The 20,057-nt window shown below is 43.4% G+C and overlaps 1 protein-coding gene across 6 annotated transcripts in view; it reads left to right on the top strand.

Annotated features, from left to right (window-relative positions):
• The first annotated feature begins 807 nt into the window (after nt 1-807).
• The window catches only part of phf21b (PHD finger protein 21B), a 169,223-nt gene continuing 149,973 nt past the window's right edge, over nt 808-20,057 (top strand). For 4 of the 6 annotated variants that reach the window (XR_016486939.1, XR_016486940.1, XM_090201419.1 and 1 more), the window contains exons 1-3: nt 808-1,347; nt 1,781-1,813; nt 2,099-2,164. Coding sequence is in view for 3 of the 6 variants with exons in the window: in XM_090201419.1 (XP_090057545.1) it covers nt 1,294-1,347; nt 1,781-1,813; nt 2,099-2,164 (153 nt within the window). In the remaining 3 variants the exon portion in view is untranslated. The remainder of the gene's footprint in view (nt 1,348-1,780; nt 1,814-2,098; nt 2,165-20,057) is intronic. The other 2 variants (XM_090201420.1, XR_016486941.1) reach the window with 2 other exon arrangements.

Genomic DNA, 20,057 nt, shown 5'->3' with positions numbered 1-20,057 from the left:
CTATCCTGGATTTAATCAAATAGTTATCTATCCTGGACTTAATAAAATAGTTATCTATCCTGGACTTAATAAATTAGTTATCTATCCTGGACTTAATTAATAAAATAGTTATCTATCCTGGACTTAATAAATTAGTTATCTATCCTGGACTTAATTAATAAAATAGTTATCTATCCTGGATTTAATCAAATAGTTATCTATCCTGGACTTAATTAATAAAATAGTTATCTATCCTGGATTTAATCAAATAGTTATCTATCCTGGATTTAATAAAATAGTTATCTCTCCTGGATTTAATCAAATAGTTATCTATCCTGGATTTAATAAAATAGTTATCTATCCTGGACTTAAGAAAAATAGTTATCTATCCTGGATTTAATCAAATAGTTATCTATCCTGGATTTAATAAAATAGTTATCTATCCTGGACTTAATTAATAAAATAGTTATCTATCCTGGACTTAAGAAAAATAGTTATCTATCCTGGACTTAATAAATTAGTTATCTATCCTGGACTTAATAAATTAGTTATCTATCCTGGACTTAATTAATAAAATAGTTATCTATCCTGGATTTAATCAAATAGTTATCTATCCTGGACTTAATAAATTAGTTATCTATCCTGGACTTAATTAATAAAATAGTTATCTATCCTGGATTTAATCAAATAGTTATCTATCCTGGACTTAAGAAAATAGTTATCTATCCTGGACTTAATTAATAAAATAGTTATCTATCCTGGACTTAAGAAAATAGTTATCTATCCTTGCAATATTGTGGACAGCCTGAGTGTATTTTATTCAAGAGTGCGCATGACTGAGTGTATGCTTTTGTGACCGAGGGGGAGAGAAAGACAGACGAGGGGAGAGTTCTGTTCTTTCACTGCTCCATCCGGGAATTTTCGAATTAGCATTGACAGCCGAAGCGCAACTTTTCCCCAGGCAAAGTGAAATCAAGCCGCTCACTCGGACAAAATATAGTCCCCACTATTCAACTAAAAATGATCAAAAGAAAAATAAATCGACCGTTTGGAGAGGATGCGTCGACGCGGCGTTATTTTTAGAGTGGATCTGTCCAGGTGCTGAAACCTTTCCCCCGTGTTTAGAGCACTTTGCTCAGCGGCGTAAAGTGAGTGATGAGCCCTCTACACAGCGAAGAAGCAAGAACTTGCTTTGCAGCCTGAGTAGTTCTTCTTTCGATTGTTATTGTCGCTTTAAAAAAAAACATTTTAATTCACTTAAACTTCACATTGATTACATCGAAAGTGGTACAAAAGTGTTTTTGAAGTCGGAACATGGAACTACAATGCCTGCAAGAGGCGTTGAAAGTCGAGATCCAATGTCATCAGGTAAAAACGAAACATCGTTTCATTCTACCCCCTTATTTGTGGTCTTTTGAGCGAGTGAGTGGTGTAGGGAGGGGAAAAAAAATCTCAGAGGGATCAAACGTGACATGTTTGTTTTCCCAGCGAGAAAAAGAGTATGTGCTCTGTTATGCTTAGCTTGTATGTGCGTGCGACGCCATAAACATGCACTTTCAAATGAGAGTGGGACACTTTTTAGACTACTTTGTTATTGTCGTGGGTCTGTTTCGAGCATCAAGAACTAGGTTGTAATAATGCGGTGGTCCTGTGTGGCGAGCAGGACGCGACCTGAATATTTATGAGCTGTAGAAACCGACTCGCTCCTAATGCTTCGCTGCTTTGATCTTGTCTTTTTACACACTAAACTTGAAACACTTTTTTCTAATTCCTCTTTCGTTTTTTTTCTTCCTCCGGTTAGAAACTAGTTGCACAGATGAAGCAAGACCCGCAGGTAAAATGTCTATTTGTGAAAGCCTTGTAATCGTCCTCTAGACACGGCTGGTTAGGGTTAGGGAGTGTGGCAGGAAACTTTATCAGCATTAAATCTCTATATTGTCTTGTTGTAAACCCTGTTTACTTAGCAGAGTTTCCACCTGCTTTGTCCAGCAAATGTGACTTTGGTTTATAACGCAACGACATAAGTTTGAAACGTGTCGACATTGTTAGGTTACACTTGGTGTTTTGGTCCCATTCATAATCCTATTATTTGACTGATGATGTTTTTGTTTAATTGTAGGATGGAGAGCTTAAGAAACAACTACACGAAAGACACGACAGAATAACAGCCCTAAGCGAAAAACAAGTAAGAAAACCCCGAAAAGCATCTGTGTTGCTTTATTATACACTTATTGTTGGCTATGATCATCATTCATGTCACGGCAATAGTCTTGTATTGTGTGAGACCGTTATGTTTAGGACAATGTGCTTGTGTGTTTAAAAAAAAAAAACGGTTTTAAAAAGTAAAGGCATTTGATTTAGTCTTTGCTCCCCCTTTAAAGTCGTTGTGTTGTAGAATTCCTCAACGTAATCTGCTGATTCTGTCCGGATACTCTTTTTTTAAGTTGCCTAACATGAAATGTTGAAAAATGTAGCGTCCATTTTGAGTAAGTCGACATGTTTTCAGGAGAGTAAGAAAGGAGATGCTCAAGTATCCGGTCTGCACTTATTTTTTGTTTTTTTTGTTACACATCAAGCGTCACGTTTTTACTATTCTGACTATTCGTAGATATTCATCGGCGAATGAATACGTATTTTTTTGTTGTTGCTTCTAAATGGACTTTATGTGTTACTTTATAGCCAGTATTATTTATTCTTGGTCACATGACGGTAAAGGTCGCTTTTGATTCGATCGCAGCTTACACTTTCATTTTTTTATTATTTTTTTTTACTACATCTAGTATCAAATTGGCCAAGATGAACTTCCATCTTTGTAATAAGTGATTTAAACTTATTTGTATGTATTTCTAATGAGTCATTTGAAGGGTAAAGAGAAACACTAAAGTCCAGCTCTTCCGCCCAGGAGAACGGGAGCTATTTTTTCAGCACCACAGAACAGATGCCGTTGAACGCTTAAAGTCACAACACTGCCTGGCTCAATATATGAAGTTACCGAAGCCACTAAGGAACACAAAACAGACATATAATGTGTAAATATATATTGTGGAAGTCAAATCAATCGACGTTGAATCATTTTAGTTCATTTTAAAGGGTTTTTGCGTTGGCCTAAGTTAGATCGATCCTGTTTCTTCAGGAATGCAGTTTTCAGCACTTGAGCCCTGAACAGCGCCTTGATTTTCTCCACCATTCGCTGTTGAACGTTTCCTGTAAAGCAGAAGACAAACTCATTTAGGCAGCTTATGCAGAGAAACAATGCTTATATTTTCACGTAGTTGGTTATCTATTTACACGAGGTGGATCTTTCCAGAGTATGTATTTGTTGTAGTGTTTTACGCAAAGCGCCTTAGTTTGGTAGTGGATGCTTCCATTTTGTGCCGAGAAGGGGTGTTGGTTTCTTCCTAACATGGAGAAAAAGTCTGCGGAGTTTCTCGGAGAGGGGGGATGGGCCCCATTCATGCCGAACATTACCATTTTGATTGCTTTGATGCTGTTTATAGAGGAGGGGGAGGGGAGAGAGAAAAGAGAGAGCCCCGAGTCAGCAGCAACGCAGCCTGGGATGTTTAATCACTGTTTAGCGCCGATTCTCCTTATTTTATTAGCGGAATATGACCTATAGTTTACTCTGCTCTAGCGATGCTTGCTGCTACCAGAGAAAATCTGCTTTTTACACCGTCATAGATTTTGTTGTTGTTGTTGTTGTAGGGCACTGACATTACATATCACCTGAAGAATAGGCTTTTGTTTACTTTTGTTTAAGTCAAATTTGAGATGCTAAAAGATAGCTTTGTTAGGTCAACATATGTGTAATAATTTAGCCTATTCATTTAGCATATGATTCACTTTCTTTCTCTTAAATTAAAAGTGTATTTTGTTTGAGTGGCTTTTGTTATATAAAAATGACATAAAATTAATACTTAACATAGTGACTTTATAGTCATCCAGACGTTATAATGCATATGCCAATGTTCTGACGGTGGCTAGTAGATACTAGTCCCTCTGTTAAACCAAACTACTCTACAAACACGAGTCAGAAAGTATACAGTATGCATCATATGTCTATGAGGATGTAGGCCTGTGTGTGTGTGTGTTTCTATCCTAGGTTTGGTTGAGGGACGGTGTGAATACAGAGAGGAGCAGGTTGTTGAGGGACGGTGTGAATACAGAGAGGAGCAGGTTGTTGAGGGACGGTGTGAATAGAGAGAGGAGCAGGTTGTTGAGGGACGGTGTGAATACAGAGAGGAGCAGGTTGTTGAGGGACGGTGTGAAGACAGAGAGGAGCAGGTTGTTGAGGGACGGTGTGAAGACAGAGAGGAGCAGGTTGTTGAGGGACGGTGTGAATAGAGAGAGGAGCAGGTTGTTGAGGGACGGTGTGAATACAGAGAGGAGCAGGTTGTTGAGGGACGGTGTGAAGACAGAGAGGAGCAGGTTGTTGAGGGACGGTGTGAATAGAGAGAGGAGCAGGTTGTTGAGGGACGGTGTGAATAGAGAGAGGAGCAGGTTGTATAGTAGTGCACTATATAGGGAATAGGGCCCTGGTCTAAAGTAGTGCACTATATAGGGAATAGGGCCCCAGTCTAAAGTAGTGCACTATATAGGGAATAGGGCCCCAGTCTAAAGTAGTGCACTATATAGGGAATAGGGCCCCAGTCTAAAGTAGTGCACTATATAGGGAATAGGGCCCCAGTCTAAAGTAGTGCACTATATAGGGAATAGGATGCCATTTGGGACTCAGATTCAGTGTGACCTTGTGTTACCTTCAGGGGAAAACACAGACAGACAGCTCTATTCCTTATCCCAGTTTAGTCCTGAGAGACAGACAGCTCTATTCCTTATCCCAGTTTAGTCCTGAGAGACAGACAGCTCTATTCCTTTTCCCAGTTTAGTCCTGAGAGACAGACAGCTCTATTCCTTATCCCAGTTTAGTCCTGAGAGACAGACAGCTCTATTCCTTATCCCAGTTTAGTCCTGAGAGACAGACAGCTCTATTCCTTATCCCAGTTTAGTCCTGAGAGACAGACAGCTCTATTCCTTATCCCAGTTTAGTCCTGAGAGACAGACAGCTCTATTCCTTATCCCAGTTTAGTCCTGAGAGACAGACAGCTCTATTCCTTATCCCAGGTTAGTCCTGAGAGACAGACAGCTCTATTCCTTTTCCCAGTTTAGTCCTGAGAGACAGACAGCTCTATTCCTTATCCCAGTTTAGTCCTGAGAGACAGACAGCTCTATTCCTTATCCCAGTTTAGTCCTGAGAGACAGACAGCTCTATTCCTTTTCCCAGTTTAGTCCTGAGAGACAGACAGCTCTATTCCTTTTCCCAGTTTAGTCCTGAGAGACAGACAGCTCTATTCCTTATCCCAGTTTAGTCCTGAGAGACAGACAGCTCTATTCCTTATCCCAGTTTAGTCCTGAGAGACAGACAGCTCTATTCCTTATCCCAGTTTAGTCCTGAGAGACAGACAGCTCTATTCCTTTTCCCAGTTTAGTCCTGAGAGACAGACAGCTCTATTCCTTATCCCAGTTTAGTCCTGAGAGACAGACAGCTCTATTCCTTATCCCAGTTTAGTCCTGAGAGACAGAAGTCTACAACGTTCACAACTGAACGATTAAACTTCAACAATACTTTTAAACATTCCTTTTCGTTTGCTTTTCACTCTGTTGCAACATTGTAATCAGTCTGTTCTGTCAGGTAGCAGAGACTACACTACATTCATGTGTAGTTCTTTGGGTGGCCTACTGGGACCCGGCTGGTAACCTGACTGCTAGGTTTATGTTATTAATAACAGTAAGGCTGGTAACCTGACTGCTAGGTTTATGTTATTAATAACAGTAGTAGTAACAATGTTAACCTGACTGCTAGGTTTATGTTATTAATAACAGTAAGGCTGGTAACCTGACTGCTAGGTTTATGTTATTAATAACAGTAACAATGTTAACCTGACTGCTAGGTTTATGTTATTAATAACAGTAAGGCTAGTAACCTTACTGCCAGGTTTATGTTATTAATAACAGGAAGGCTAGTAACCTGACTGCTAGGTTTATGTTATTAATAACAGTAAGGCTAGTAACCTGACTGGTAGGTTTATGTTATTAATAACAGTAAGGCTGGTAACCTGACTGCTAGGTTTATGTTATTAATAACAGTAAGGCTGGTAACCTGACTGCTAGGTTTATGTTATTAATAACAGTAAGGCTGGTAACCTGACTGCTAGGTTTATGTTATTAATAACAGTAGTAGTAACAATGTTAACCTGACTCCAGCTGATTTCAATGGACCACCACTCTGTCAGACTGACTCTAAAGTAGGTTTACTTTGAAAGGCAGCTTTGGTCGGCCATTATTCCTCATGTTTGGCTCTATGTCTCAATGTGCTGATCATTAAGTCCTGGTGGTTCTTAGGCTGTATGGGGATGACTGGTATCAGTTATTTATCTGTTTCCTGTTTTACCTACTGTCAGGGGGAGCAAGAAGGAATCAGTTATTTATCTGTTTCCTGTTTTACCAAGGCTGCTGTTAGGGGGAGCAGGAAGGTACCAGTTATTTATCTGTTTCCTGTTTTACCAAGGCTGCTGTTAGGGGGAGCAGGAAGGAACCAGTTATTTATCTGTTTCCTGTTTTACCTACTATCAGGGGGAGCAGGAAGGAACCAGTTATTTATCTGTTTCCTGTTTTACCTACTGTCAGGGGGAGCAGGAAGGAACCAGTTATTTATCTGTTTCCTGTTTTACCAAGGCTGCTGTCAGGGGGAGCAGGAAGGAACCAGTTATTTATCTGTTTCCTGTTTTACCTACTGTCAGGGGGAGCAAGAAGGAATCAGTTATTTATCTGTTTCCTGTTTTACCAAGGCTGCTGTTAGGGGGAGCAGGAAGGTACCAGTTATTTATCTGTTTCCTGTTTTACCAAGGCTGCTGTTAGGGGGAGCAGGAAGGTACCAGTTATTTATCTGTTTCCTGTTTTACCAAGGCTGCTGTTAGGGGGAGCAGGAAGGAACCAGTTATTTATCTGTTTCCTGTTTTACCTACTATCAGGGGGAGCAGGAAGGAACCAGTTATTTATCTGTTTCCTGTTTTACCTACTGTCAGGGGGAGCAGGAAGGAACCAGTTATTTATCTGTTTCCTGTTTTACCAAAGCTGCTGTTAGGGGGAGGAGGAAGGTATCAGTTATTTATCTGTTTCCTGTTTTACCAAGGCTGCTGTTAGGGGGAGCAGGAAGGAACCAGTTATATACCTGTTTCCTGTTTTACCAAGGCTGCTGTTAGGGGGAGCAGGAAGGTACCAGTTATTTATCTGTTTCTTGTTTTACCAAGGCTGCTGTTAGGGGGAGGAGGAAGGTACCAGTTATTTATCTGTTTCCTGTTTTACCAAGGCTGCTGTTAGGGGGAGGAGGAAGGTATCAGTTATTTATCTGTTTCCTGTTTTACCAAGGCTGCTGTTAGGGGGAGGAGGAAGGTACCAGTTATTTATCTGTTTCCCGTTTTACCAAGGCTGCTGTCAGGGGGAGGAGGAAGGAACCAGTTATTTATCTGTTTCCTGTTTTACCAAGGCTGCTGTTAGGGGGAGCAGGAAGGTATCAGTTATTTATCTGTTTTGCTGTTTTACCTGCTGTTAGGGGGAGGAGGAAGGAACCAGTTATTTATCTGTTTCCTGTTTTACCTGCTGTTCGGGGGAGGAGGAAGGAACCAGTTATTTATCTGTTTCCTGTTTTACCAAGGCTGCTGTCAGGGGGAGCAGGAAGGAACCAGTTATTATCTGTTTCCTGTTTTACCAAGGCTGCTGTTAGGGGGAGGATGAAGGAACCAGTTATTTATCTGTTTCCTGTTTCACCAAGGCTGCTGTCAGGGGGAGCAGGAAGGAACCAGTTATTTATCTGTTTCCTGTTTTACCAAGGCTGCTGTTAGGGGGAGCAGGAAGGAACCAGTTATTTATCTGTTTCCTGTTTTACCAAGGCTGCTGTTAGGGGGAGCAGGAAGGAACCAGTTATTTATCTGTTTCCTGTTTTACCTACTGTCAGGGGGAGCAGGAAGGAACCAGTTATTTATCTGTTTCCTGTTTTACCAAGGCTGCTGTTAGGGGGAGCAGGAAGGTACCAGTTATTAACTGTTTCCTGTTTTACCTACTGTCAGGGGGAGCAGGAAGGAACCAGTTATTTATCTGTTTCCTGTTTTACCAAGGCTGCTGTTAGGGGGAGGAGGAAGGTACCAGTTATTTATCTGTTTCCTGTTTTACCAAGGCTGCTGTTAGGGGGAGGAGGAAGGAACCAGTTATTTATCTGTTTCCTGTTTTACCAAGGCTGCTGTTAGGGGGAGGAGGAAGGTACCAGTTATTTATCTGTTTCCTGTTTCACCAAGGCTGCTGTTAAGGGGAGCAGGAAGGAACCAGTTATTTATCTGTTTCCTGTTTTACCTGCTGTTAGGGGGAGGAGGAAGGGAAGAAGTAACAGAAGTAACCGTTAACAGCCACTCAGTTATCCTGTTGTTTGTGTTGTAGTTAGAGGTGCATTAAAATGACAGTGGTAGAGGAAGTCATGTTGAAAAGAACACACAAAGAGAGAGGGAGAGAGAGGAGGAGAGAGGAGAGAGGAGAGAGAGAGAGGGAGAGGGGGAGAGAGAGAGGGAGAGAGGGGGAGAGAGTGAGAGAGAGTGAGAGAGAGAGAGGGGGGGGGAGAGTGAGGGGGAGGGAGAGGGGGAGGGAGAGAGGGGGGATAGAGAGAGAGTGAGGGGGAGAGTGAGGGGGAGGGAGAGAGGGGGAGAGAGAGGGAGAGAGGGGGGATAGAGAGAGAGTGAGGGGGAGGGAGAGAGGGGGAGGGAGAGGGAGAGAGGGGGGATAGAGAGAGAGTGAGGGGGAGGGAGAGGGGGAGGGAGAGAGGGGGGATAGAGAGAGAGTGAGGGGGAGAGTGAGGGGGAGGGAGAGAGGGGGAGAGAGAGGGAGAGAGGGGGGATAGAGAGATCAGATGTAAGCTACTTATGAGAGAAAGATTACCAGGATGGGTGTACACACACACACACACACACACACACACACACACACACACACACACACACACACACACACACACACACACACACACTAACGGCACCCTATTCCCTATGTAGTACACTACTTTATACTACAGCCCTATTCCCTATATAGTACACTACTTTATACTACAGCCCTATTCCCTATGTAGTACACTACTCTATACTACAGCCCTATTGCCTATATAGTGCACTACTCTATACTACAGCCCTATTCCCTATATAGTGTGCTACTGCACTCTGGCTACCCAGACTCCTTGCTCCACCCAAATGCGAGGCCACGCCCACGGACGTTATTTTTTTTTAATCCACAATGAGTCTGGACCTGAGTCCCTCCCCGATGATTTGTAGAACACAAACACATTCTAAGTGTTCTGATTGGTCCCAGAAACAGGAAGTTGGTAGTAGAGGTGAATTGGGGAGAACAGGCTCGTGGTAATGGCCGGAAGCGGAATCAGTGGAACGGCGTTAAATACGTCACACGTAGTTTCCATGGTTTCCCTGGTTTCCGTGGTTTCCATGGTGTCTGATGACGTTCCATTTGCTCCGTTCCCGGACTCTTCTATGAGCCATCCTCCCTTCAGCGGCCTCCTGTGATTGGACCTGAGCCAGAACACACGTGCGGTAAAGGAGGCATTTAGAAAATATGCCATTGGCTACTTTGATTGATTTATTTACAGATGATCCAATCGCTGATGACTTTGTTTTTGACGTCAGACTGTAGAATGTAGGGAACATTGAGCAGTGGGAGTCGTCAGGTGACCACTATATAGGGAACATTGAGCAGTGGGAGTCGTCAGGTGACCACTATATAGGGAACATTGAGCAGTGGGAGAGTTCAGTTTGAGTCGTCAGGTGACCACTATATAGGGAACATTGAGCAGTGGGAGAGTTCAGATTGAGTCGTCAGGTGACCACTATATAGGGAACATTGAGCAGTGGGAGAGTTCAGTTTGAGTCGTCAGGTGACCACTATATAGGGAACATTGAGCAGTGGGAGAGTTCAGTTTGAGTCGTCAGGTGACCACTATATAGGGAACATTGAGCAGTGGGAGAGTTCAGTTTGAGTCGTCAGGTGACCACTATATAGGGAACATTGAGCAGTGGGAGAGTTCAGTTTGAGTTGTCAGGTGACCACTATATAGGGAACATTGAGCAGTGGGAGAGTTCAGTTTGAGTCGTCAGGTGACCACTATATAGGGAATAGGGAGTTATTTGGTCTCCCGAGTGGCGCAGCGGTCTAAGGCACTGCGTTCTCAGTGCGTCACTACAGACCCTGGTTCGTTTCTACGGCTGTATCGCAAGCGGCCGTGATCGGGAGTCCCATAATTGGCCCAGTGTCGTCCGGGTTTGGGTTTGGCTGGGGTTAGGGTTAGGGGTTAGGGTTAGGGGTTAGGGTTAGGGTTGGGGTTAGGGTTAGGGGTTAGGGTTAGGGTTAGGGGTTAGGGGTTAGGGTTGGGGTTGGGGTTAGGGTTAGGGTTAGGGTTTGGGTTTGGCCGGGGTAGGCCGTCCATCGTAAATAACAATTTGTTCTTAACGGACTTGCCTAGTTAATTAAAAGGTTAAAATAATTTGGGACCAGTCTATGTGAAAGCACAGCAGGTGGTTTCCCTCCAGAGAGTTTCATCATGTTGTCAGACTGAACCTGATACGTTACACCTGTTAGGAGAGGCGGAGTGTGGCCCAGGGAACACTGCCGTCTGATTGGTCTGTCCCACCTGTGGCAGTCTGTTAGAGGCTGCTGTGATTGGTGGAGGAAGAGGTTAGAGCCAGGCAGAGGGTCAGGTTAGGCCAGTGTGTAGACTACCCACGATGCCCTCTGTCTAAACAAGTTTTTATTTGTACTAAATGGCTGTAATTGTCTGTGTGGTGACGATGCAGAGAGCGGTAGTGTGTTGGCTCACGTCCGAGGCCTAAGGAGGCGTTGTTCAGTATGCCGTCATCACAGAGGTCAGGCTTTTAGGATCACACGTTACGACGTAGGCCCCTGGCTCCTGATGTAAATATAAACACTGGTATTCCTACATCGCCCATAACACATTGTGGTTACATGGCTGTGAGGTAACCGCTGGCTTGTTCAAACCCTACGCTGTGCTACAGTGGCTCTTCTCCCCCTCCACTCCCTACCCCCTACGCTAAAACCCTACGCTGTGCTACAGTGGCTCTTCTCCCCCTCCACTCCCTCCCCCCTACGCTAAAACCCTACGCTGTGCTACAGTGGCTCTTCTCCCCCTCCACTCCCTCCCCCCTACGCTAAAACCCTACGCTGTGCTACAGTGGCTCTTCTCCCCCTCCACTCCCTCCCCCCTACGCTAAAACCCTACGCTGTGCTACAGTGGCTTTACACCAGGAATTGGACATTTGAGGAGCTGGAAAAGCTGTTCTTCTCCTCCAGTGGGAACTAGTAATACAGCTCTTCTCCCTCCTCCACTCCCTCCCCCCTCCCCCAGTGGGAACTAGTAATACGGCTCTTCTCCCCCTCCACTACCTCCCCCCTCCCCCAGTGGGAACTAGTAATACAGCTCTTCTCCCTCCTCCACTCCCTCCCCCCTCCCCCAGTGGGAACTAGTAATACGGCTCTTCTCCCTCCTCCACTCCCTCCCCCCTCCCCCAGTGGGAACTAGTAATACGGCTCTTCTCCCCCTCCACTACCTCCCCCCTCCCCCAGTGGGAACTAGTAATACGGCTCTTCTCCCCCTCCACTACCTCCCCCCTCCCCCTCCCCCAGTGGGAACTAGTAATACAGCTCTTCTCCCTCCTCCACTCCCTCCCCCCTCCCCCAGTGGGAACTAGTAATACGGCTCTTCTCCCTCCTCCACTCCCTCCCCCCTCCCCCAGTGGGAACTAGTAATACGGCTCTTCTCCCTCCTCCACTACCTCCCCCCTCCCCCAGTGGGAACTAGTAATACGGCTCTTCTCCCTCCTCCACTCCCTCCCCCCTCCCCCCTCCCCCAGTGGGAACTAGTAATACGGCTCTTCTCCCCCTCCACTACCTCCCCCCTCCCCCTCCCCCAGTGGGAACTAGTAATACAGCTCTTCTCCCTCCTCCACTCCCTCCCCCCTCCCCCAGTGGGAACTAGTAATACGGCTCTTCTCCCTCCTCCACTCCCTCCCCCCTCCCCCAGTGGGAACTAGTAATACGGCTCTTCTCCCCCTCCACTACCTCCCCCCTCCCCCAGTGGGAACTAGTAATACGGCTCTTCTCCCCCCTCCACTACCTCCCCCCTCCCCCAGTGGGAACTAGTAATACGGCTCTTCTCCCCCTCCACTACCTCCCCCCTCCCCCAGTGGGAACTAGTAATACGGCTCTTCTCCCTCCTCCACTCCCTCCCCCCTCCCCCAGTGGGAACTAGTAATACGGCTCTTCTCCCCCTCCACTACCTCCCCCCTCCCCCAGTGGGAACTAGTAATACGGCTCTTCTCCCCCTCCACTACCTCCCCCCTCCCCCCTCCCCCAGTGGGAACTAGTAATACAGCTCTTCTCCCTCCTCCACTCCCTCCCCCCTCCCCCAGTGGGAACTAGTAATACGGCTCTTCTCCCCCTCCACTACCCCCCCCCTCCCCCAGTGGGAACTAGTAATACGGCTCTTCTCCCCCTCCACTACCTCCCCCCTCCCCCAGTGGGAACTAGTAATACGGCTCTTCTCCCCCTCCACTCCCTCCCCCCTCCCCCAGTGTAAACTATTAATACGGCTCTTCTCCCCCCCTCCACTCCCTCCCTCCCCCCTCCCTTCTACTTCCCCCCTGGTCAGACCCAGGCCTGCTGGGCCGGGGTTCAGGGAGGGGGAACCAAGTCTGGCAGTACATCCTAAACACCTGCCTCTACCTGGTCCCTCTATCAGCTGGCCGAGGTTTCTGTGTGTGTGTGTGTGTGTGTGCGTGTGTGTGTGTGTGTGCGTGTGTGTGTGTGTCAGGTGAGAGCTGAACTTTCCCAGCGTCTCAGACTAAACTCAGACTAATCCCATGATGTGTCATTAGAGTCTCCTGCTACAGGGGAGATTATAGAGGCTGAGGCCCACATCCCAGAGCCCTATGGGACCTGTCTATAGTAGTGTACTATACAGGGAATAGGGCCCTGTCTAAAGTAGTGCACTATGTAGGGAATAGGGCTCTGGTCTAAAGTAGTGTACAATATAGGGAATAGGGCCCTGTCTATAGTAGTGTACTATATAGGGAATAGGGCTCTGGTCTAAAGTAGTGCACTTTATAGGGAATAGGGCTCTGGTCTAAAGTAGTGTACTATATAGGGAATAGGGCTCTGGTCTAAAGTAGTGCACTATATAGGGAATAGGGCTCTGGTCTAAAGTAGTGTACTATATAGAGAATAGGGTGCCACTTGGGCCACACCCACAGAGGGAGAGTTAGGGGACCTCTGCTGCTGCACTCAGTATGTAATTTAGTGTTACTGAGGACAGATTGTTAGTGATGACAGATTGTTAGTGATGACAGATTGTTAGCGAGGACAGATTGTTAGCGATGCCAGATTGTTAGTGATGACAGATTGTTAGCGAGGACAGATTGTTAGTGATGACAGATTGTTAGCGATGACAGATTGTTAGCGATGACAGATTGTTAGCGAGGACAGATTGCTAGCGAGGACAGATTTTGAGTGATTACAGATTGTTAGTGATGACATATTGTTAGTGATGACAGATTGTTAGTGATGACAGATTGTTAGCGATGACAGATTGTTAGCGATGACAGATTGTTAGTGATGACACATTGTTAGCGATGACAGATTGTTAGCAATGCCAGATTGTTAGCGAGGACAGATTGTTAGTGATGACAGATTGTTAGTGATGACAGATTGTTAGCGAGGACAGATTGTTAGTGATGCCAGACTGTTATTGATGACAGACCGTTAACGAGGACAGATTGTTAGTGATGCCAGACTGTTAGTGATGACAGACTGTTAACGAGGACAGATTGTTAGTGATGACAGATTGTTAGTGATGCCAGACTGTTAGTGATGACAGATTGTTAGCGAGGACAGATTGTTAGTGATGCCAGACTGTTATTGATGACAGACCGTTAACGAGGACAGATTGTTAGTGATGCCAGACTGTTAGTGATGACAGACTGTTAACGAGGACAGATTGTTAGTGATGACAGATTGTTAGTGATGCCAGACTGTTAGTGATGACAGATTGTTAGCGAGGACAGATTGTTAGTGATGCCAGACTGTTAGTGATGACAGACCGTTAACGAGGACAGATTGTTAGTGATGCCAGACTGTTAGTGATGACAGACTGTTAACGAGGACAGATTGTTAGTGATGTTCTGCGGGAGGTTTTACTATTTTGTTGTGTCTATGTTAGACTATCTTAGATGATGTCTTTCAGATGTAAACATTTCGTTTTCTGTAAATGAAATGTTTTGGTTGTTTAGATGATTTTTAGAAGGGCAGTAAACGGGAAATCTAAGCTCTCCAGCTCATTAAAGCCCCCATGCAGTATTTTTTTTAAATCACCACTGTATGTCTAATACATTACTGTGTTTATTTCATGAAAATAAATAACAAATATATATTTTTAGCGTTTATTTCCCTCTGCCTCCTTTTGCTATTGAACTGCTCAGTGTGATCATGTGGGCACGTTGATACACATTGTAATATATTTACATACACAGCCCTGATTGGTGGATAGGTTCCTCTAGACTCTCTCTAGAGCCTTCCCCCCTTCGAAGTAGAAGGAGACGTATGCAAATTAAAAGATGACTAATCGGATCAGATTGTGACATCATGCTGGGGGCCAACAAACTATATCCCTCCTGGAAAGCTCTTTACACTGAAACGGCATTATTCAACAACTTCAGGGTTATTTCATCCTCGTAGTGTGGAAATATCAAGAACAAATTGAGAACGCACTGCCCCTTTAATAATAACTCATTATAATATTGTGTCCTCTGGCAGCCTGAGAGACGCCTGCTTCCCAGAGTGTAACGTCCCATTAAAGATGAGCCTCAGGGCCTGCACTCTGAGACACAGCCTGGGCTTGGAGTAGGTGAGCAGCCTGGGAGGCAGTGAGGCGTCTGGGCAAATGGGCACAACTCCAGTCCCTGGTCTGACACGGGCCTACAGGCCTGGCTCTGTGACTGGCATACTGATGAGTTAGTGATCCGGGGAGGGACAGAGGGTGTGTGTGTTCGTGCATGCGTTGTGTGTGTGTGTGTGTGTATGTGTGTGTGTGTGTGTGTGTGTGTGTGTGTGTGTGTGTGTGTGCCGACAGGCAGGCAGCAGCCAGTAAAGACCACTACACATGACTAGAGAATAGTGGCAGGAAGTAGATTCTACGGTAACTCTCCCTGGACAATAAATCTCCTATTGTCTCCCCACCTTCCTCTACCTCCACAGTGTCCCTGAGACAGGAAGTAGATTCCACGGAAACTCTCCCTGGACAATACATCTCATATTGTCTCCCTACCTTCCTCTACCTCCACAGTGTCCCTGAGACAGGAAGTAGATTCCACCGTAACTCTCCCTGGACAATACATCTCATATTGTCTCCCTACCTTCCTCTACCTCCACAGTGTCCCCGAGACAGGAAGTAGATTCCACCGTAACTCTCCCTGGACAATACATCTCCTATCGTCTCCCTACCTTCCTCTACCTCCACAGTCCCTGAGACAACGGGCGTCCCAAATGACACCTTTAATCCCTATATAGTGCACTACTTTTGACCACAGCCCCGGAAGACAGACTCTGCTAAGACGAAGGGAAGGAGGGGGCGTCTTTGTCTTTGTGAAGCAGTAGCTTTGTGCTCATCTCTAATGTTGTGAAGGAAGTCTGAAGTTTCTGCCGGCCTGAGTTAGTATACCTCATGATAAACTGTAAACCCACACTATTTACCAAGATAGTATTTTTCATAGCTGTCTATTTACTGCCACAAATCAATGCTTGGCACTAAGACCGGCACTCAAAGAGCTGAACAGGGCCAATAAGTAAACAAGAAAATGCACATTCAGAGGCAGCCTTTTTCTTGGCCAGTGATTTTAATGCAGGGAAACTGAAATCCGTTTTTTTTTACCAGCATGTCACCTGTGCAACTAGAGGGAAACAAAACTCTAGATCATCTTTAGTCCCACACACAGAAATGCGGACAAAGCCCTCCATCTCTCTCCCTTTGGCAAATCAGACCATAACTCTATCCTCCTGCTTCCTGCTTGCAAGCGAAAACAGGACTGTTTCGCTAGGACAGATTGGAATATGTTCCGGGAATTCATTCGATAACATTGAGGAGTTTATCCACGTCAGTCACCGGCTTCATTAATAAGTGCACCGACGACGTCGTCCCCACAGTGACCGTACGTACATATCCTAACCAGAAGCCATGGATTACAGGCAACATCCGCACTGAGCTAAAGGCTAGTATTCCTCCTGTCACTATTTTTATTTTTATGTTTTCTATCTTTATCTTTAACTCTGCTTTGCTGGTTAAAAGACCTGTAAGGAACAATTTCACTGTTAGTCTGCAGCTGTTGTTTTACGACGCATGTGACAAATATCATTGTATTTTATGTAAGGAACAGTGTGGCATTTGGGTCGCGACCTCCTCAGACCCTCCAGACTCTCCAGACCAGGCAAATCAGACCCCATTGTATGCCGATTCCTTTAATCACCACAGTTAGGCTGGAGGCATAGAGAAGATTTTTCTCTGACTAATTAAAAACTCTGCCACGACTCCTCCGCTGCTAGGTAGGGCTTTTCGCAGCTACCCATAATGCAATGCGAGGGAGGCAGATGGGAGGGTGTCTATCAAGCCGTCTGAATTCTCATACTATTGTACCGTTTACTGCTCTAAGGCCTGTTCTTTATTAGAAGGAGTGGGAGTTCTATGTTCTAAGGCCTGTTCTTTATTAGAAGGAGTGAGAGTTCTATGTTCTAATGCCTGTTCTGTATTAGAAGGAGTGAGAGTTCTATGTTCTATGGCCTGTTCTTTATTAGAAGGAGTGAGAGTTCTAAGTTATAAAGCCTGTTCTTTATTAGAAGGAGTGAGAGTTCTATGTTCTAATGCCTGTTCTGTATTAGAAGGAGTGAGAGTTCTATGTTCTATGGCCTGTTCTTTATTAGAAGGAGTGAGAGTTCTATGTTATAAAGCCTGTTCTTTATTAGAAGGAGTGAGAGTTCTATGTTATAAAGCCTGTTCTTTATTAGAAGGTGTGACCTTTCTAAGGCCTGTTCTTTAATAGAAGTTGTGAGAGTTCTACATTCTAAGTCCTGTGGCTGGCTATGCTGAAGTTGCTGTGTCCCTGCTAGTGCTAGAAATGCTTGACATGTGAGTGGGAGGGAGGAGCACACAGAGACAAACATTTGATTCCTTCACAAAGCAGCAGCGTCCTCCTCTTCTTCTCTCCTGCTCGGACACAAAGAGCAGGCTTGGTGTCACGAAGGCATCTGGTTGAACGTCACAGGAAGCTGCTAACTACCACCACAACAGAGACGTTCTCCATAGAAGAATAGAAAAGGGAATGAGAAACAGACAGCTAGAAGGCTCCGGACAACAACAAGAGAGATGGTTAGAAACAGAGAGAAGAAGAGTTGGATCCAGGGTCAGGGTGAGTAGTATTCAGGTGGTCTCAGAGGCTCTGCCATGCTTCCTGGTAAGAGGATGACAGGAGAGGAAGGAGTGATGAGGAGGAGGGTACAGTATAGCCCCCTATCTGAGGAAAAAGCTGCTTTCCAACCCAAACATCCCAGAAATGACCATATACCAGATTAAATAACAACAAATAAGACATGTTCTTTATGTAAATAGCACGAACCAGAACAACTGTCAAAGTCTGTAAAATGACAGGAACAAGTAGTTTAAAGGCAGAAGGGGTTTGAGTATGAATACCCTTCTCTTCTTCTGTGAGATGCTGCTATGATTATGATCAGTATAATAAACAGATACATACTATATGTATAACAGATATATATATATATATATATTAATAATCAGTATAACAAACATATATAAACACTAATAATCAGTATAACAGATATATATATATATATACTAATAATCAGTATAACAGATATGTATATATACTAATAATCAGTATAACAGATATATATATATATATATATATATATATATATATATATATATATACTAATAATTAGTATAACAGATATATATTAATAATCAGTATAACAAACATATATAAACACTAATAATCAGTATAACAGATATATATATATATATATATATATATATATACTAATAATCAGTATAACAGATATGTATATATACTAATAATCAGTATAACAGATATATATATATATATATATATATATACTAATAATTAGTATAACAGATATATATTAATAATCAGTATAACAAACATATATAAACACTAATAATCAGTATAACAGATATATATTAATAATCAGTATAACAAACATATATAAACACTAATAATTAGTATAACAGATATATATTAATAATCAGTATAACAAACATATATAAACACTAATAATCAGTATAACAGATATATATATATATATATATATATATATATATATATATATATACTAATAATCAGTATAACAGATATGTATATATACTAATAATCAGTATAACAGATATATATATATATATATATATATATACTAATAATTAGTATAACAGATATATATTAATAATCAGTATAACAAACATATATAAACACTAATAATCAGTATAACAGATATATATATATATATATATATATATATATATATATATATATACTAATAATCAGTATAACAGATATATATTAATAATCAGTATAACAAACATATATAAACACTAATAATCAGTATAACAGATATATATATATATCCTCAAAGCATTGAGGAGTGGAAGACAAAACAGAGGTGTGTGTGTGTGTGTGTGTGTGTTGTCAAGGTAAGAGAGGTAAGAATATCTCAACGCAGTCAGACTGTTTTGTAGTCCCTGCGGAGATAGAGACATGCTCTAGAGAATGCTGAGGCTTTCATTTCTACATTCAAACGACTGAAAATGTCCATAATAATATCAGACTGTCTCCCTGTACCTTGTGTCTTATTGCATCTAGTCAGTCTGAACACAGATTGTTTATTTTAGGCTACTGTCGACTGTTACTACTCAGTTTGAGAGACTACAGGCGACTGTTACTAATCAGTTAGAGAGACTACAGGCGACTGTTACTAATCAGTTTGAGAGACTACAGACGATATTATACAGTCCAGTGTCATAATATTATGCTGTAGATGGGAGGAGCTATAGGTCTATAGTGAAGATGGGAGGAGCTATAGGTCTATACTGTAGATGGGAGGAGTTATAGGTCTATACTGTAGACGAGAGGAGCTATAGGTCTATAGTGTAGATGGGAGGAGCTACAGCTCTATACTGTAGATGGGAGGAGCTACAGGTCTATACTGTAGATGGGAGGAGCTACAGGTCTATACTGTAGATGGGAGGAGCTACAGGTCTATGGTTGAGTGCTGACAGCAGAGCAGCCAGTGTGGAGTCTGTTAATGAAAGACTTGGCCTGTCTGTGTGTGTGCGTGCGTGTGTGTGTGCGTGCGTGCGTGTGTGTGCGTGCGTGTGTGTGTGTGTCAGCCACTCAGAGGACAGTGCATAACAGTGTGAGGTTTGACTAGAAGGCCAGTCTGCTATAACATCCGCGTTCGTGACAGAGACCTTGGTGACATGTCTCTGTATGAAAGCCTGATGTCCGTTCAACTCCCCTCCTAATGAACTACAGCTAGCAGGTTTCTACCCATGTGGCATAGCTACAATTTGCTTGATTCCTCTGAGCCTATTCATTCATGAATTCATTAGTTCATTCATTCATTAGTTCATTAGTACATTCATTCATTAGTTCATTAGTTCATTAGGTCATTAGTTCATTCATTCATGAATCCATTAGTTCATTCATTCATTAGTTCATTAGTTAATTCATTCATGAACCCATTAGTTCATTCATTCATCAGTTCATTGGTTCATTAGTTCATTCATTCATGAACCCATTAGTTTATTCATTCATTAGTTCATTAGTTCATTCATTAGTTCATTAGTTCATTCATTAGTGGCAGGGCTTGCAAACTATTACAGACTACAA

This window comes from Oncorhynchus mykiss, chromosome 15 (assembly GCF_057628025.1).
Source record: "Oncorhynchus mykiss isolate SJ-2025 chromosome 15, ASM5762802v1, whole genome shotgun sequence".
Lineage (NCBI taxonomy): Eukaryota > Metazoa > Chordata > Actinopteri > Salmoniformes > Salmonidae > Oncorhynchus > Oncorhynchus mykiss.
This window is presented reverse-complemented; position numbering and strand designations above follow the sequence as displayed.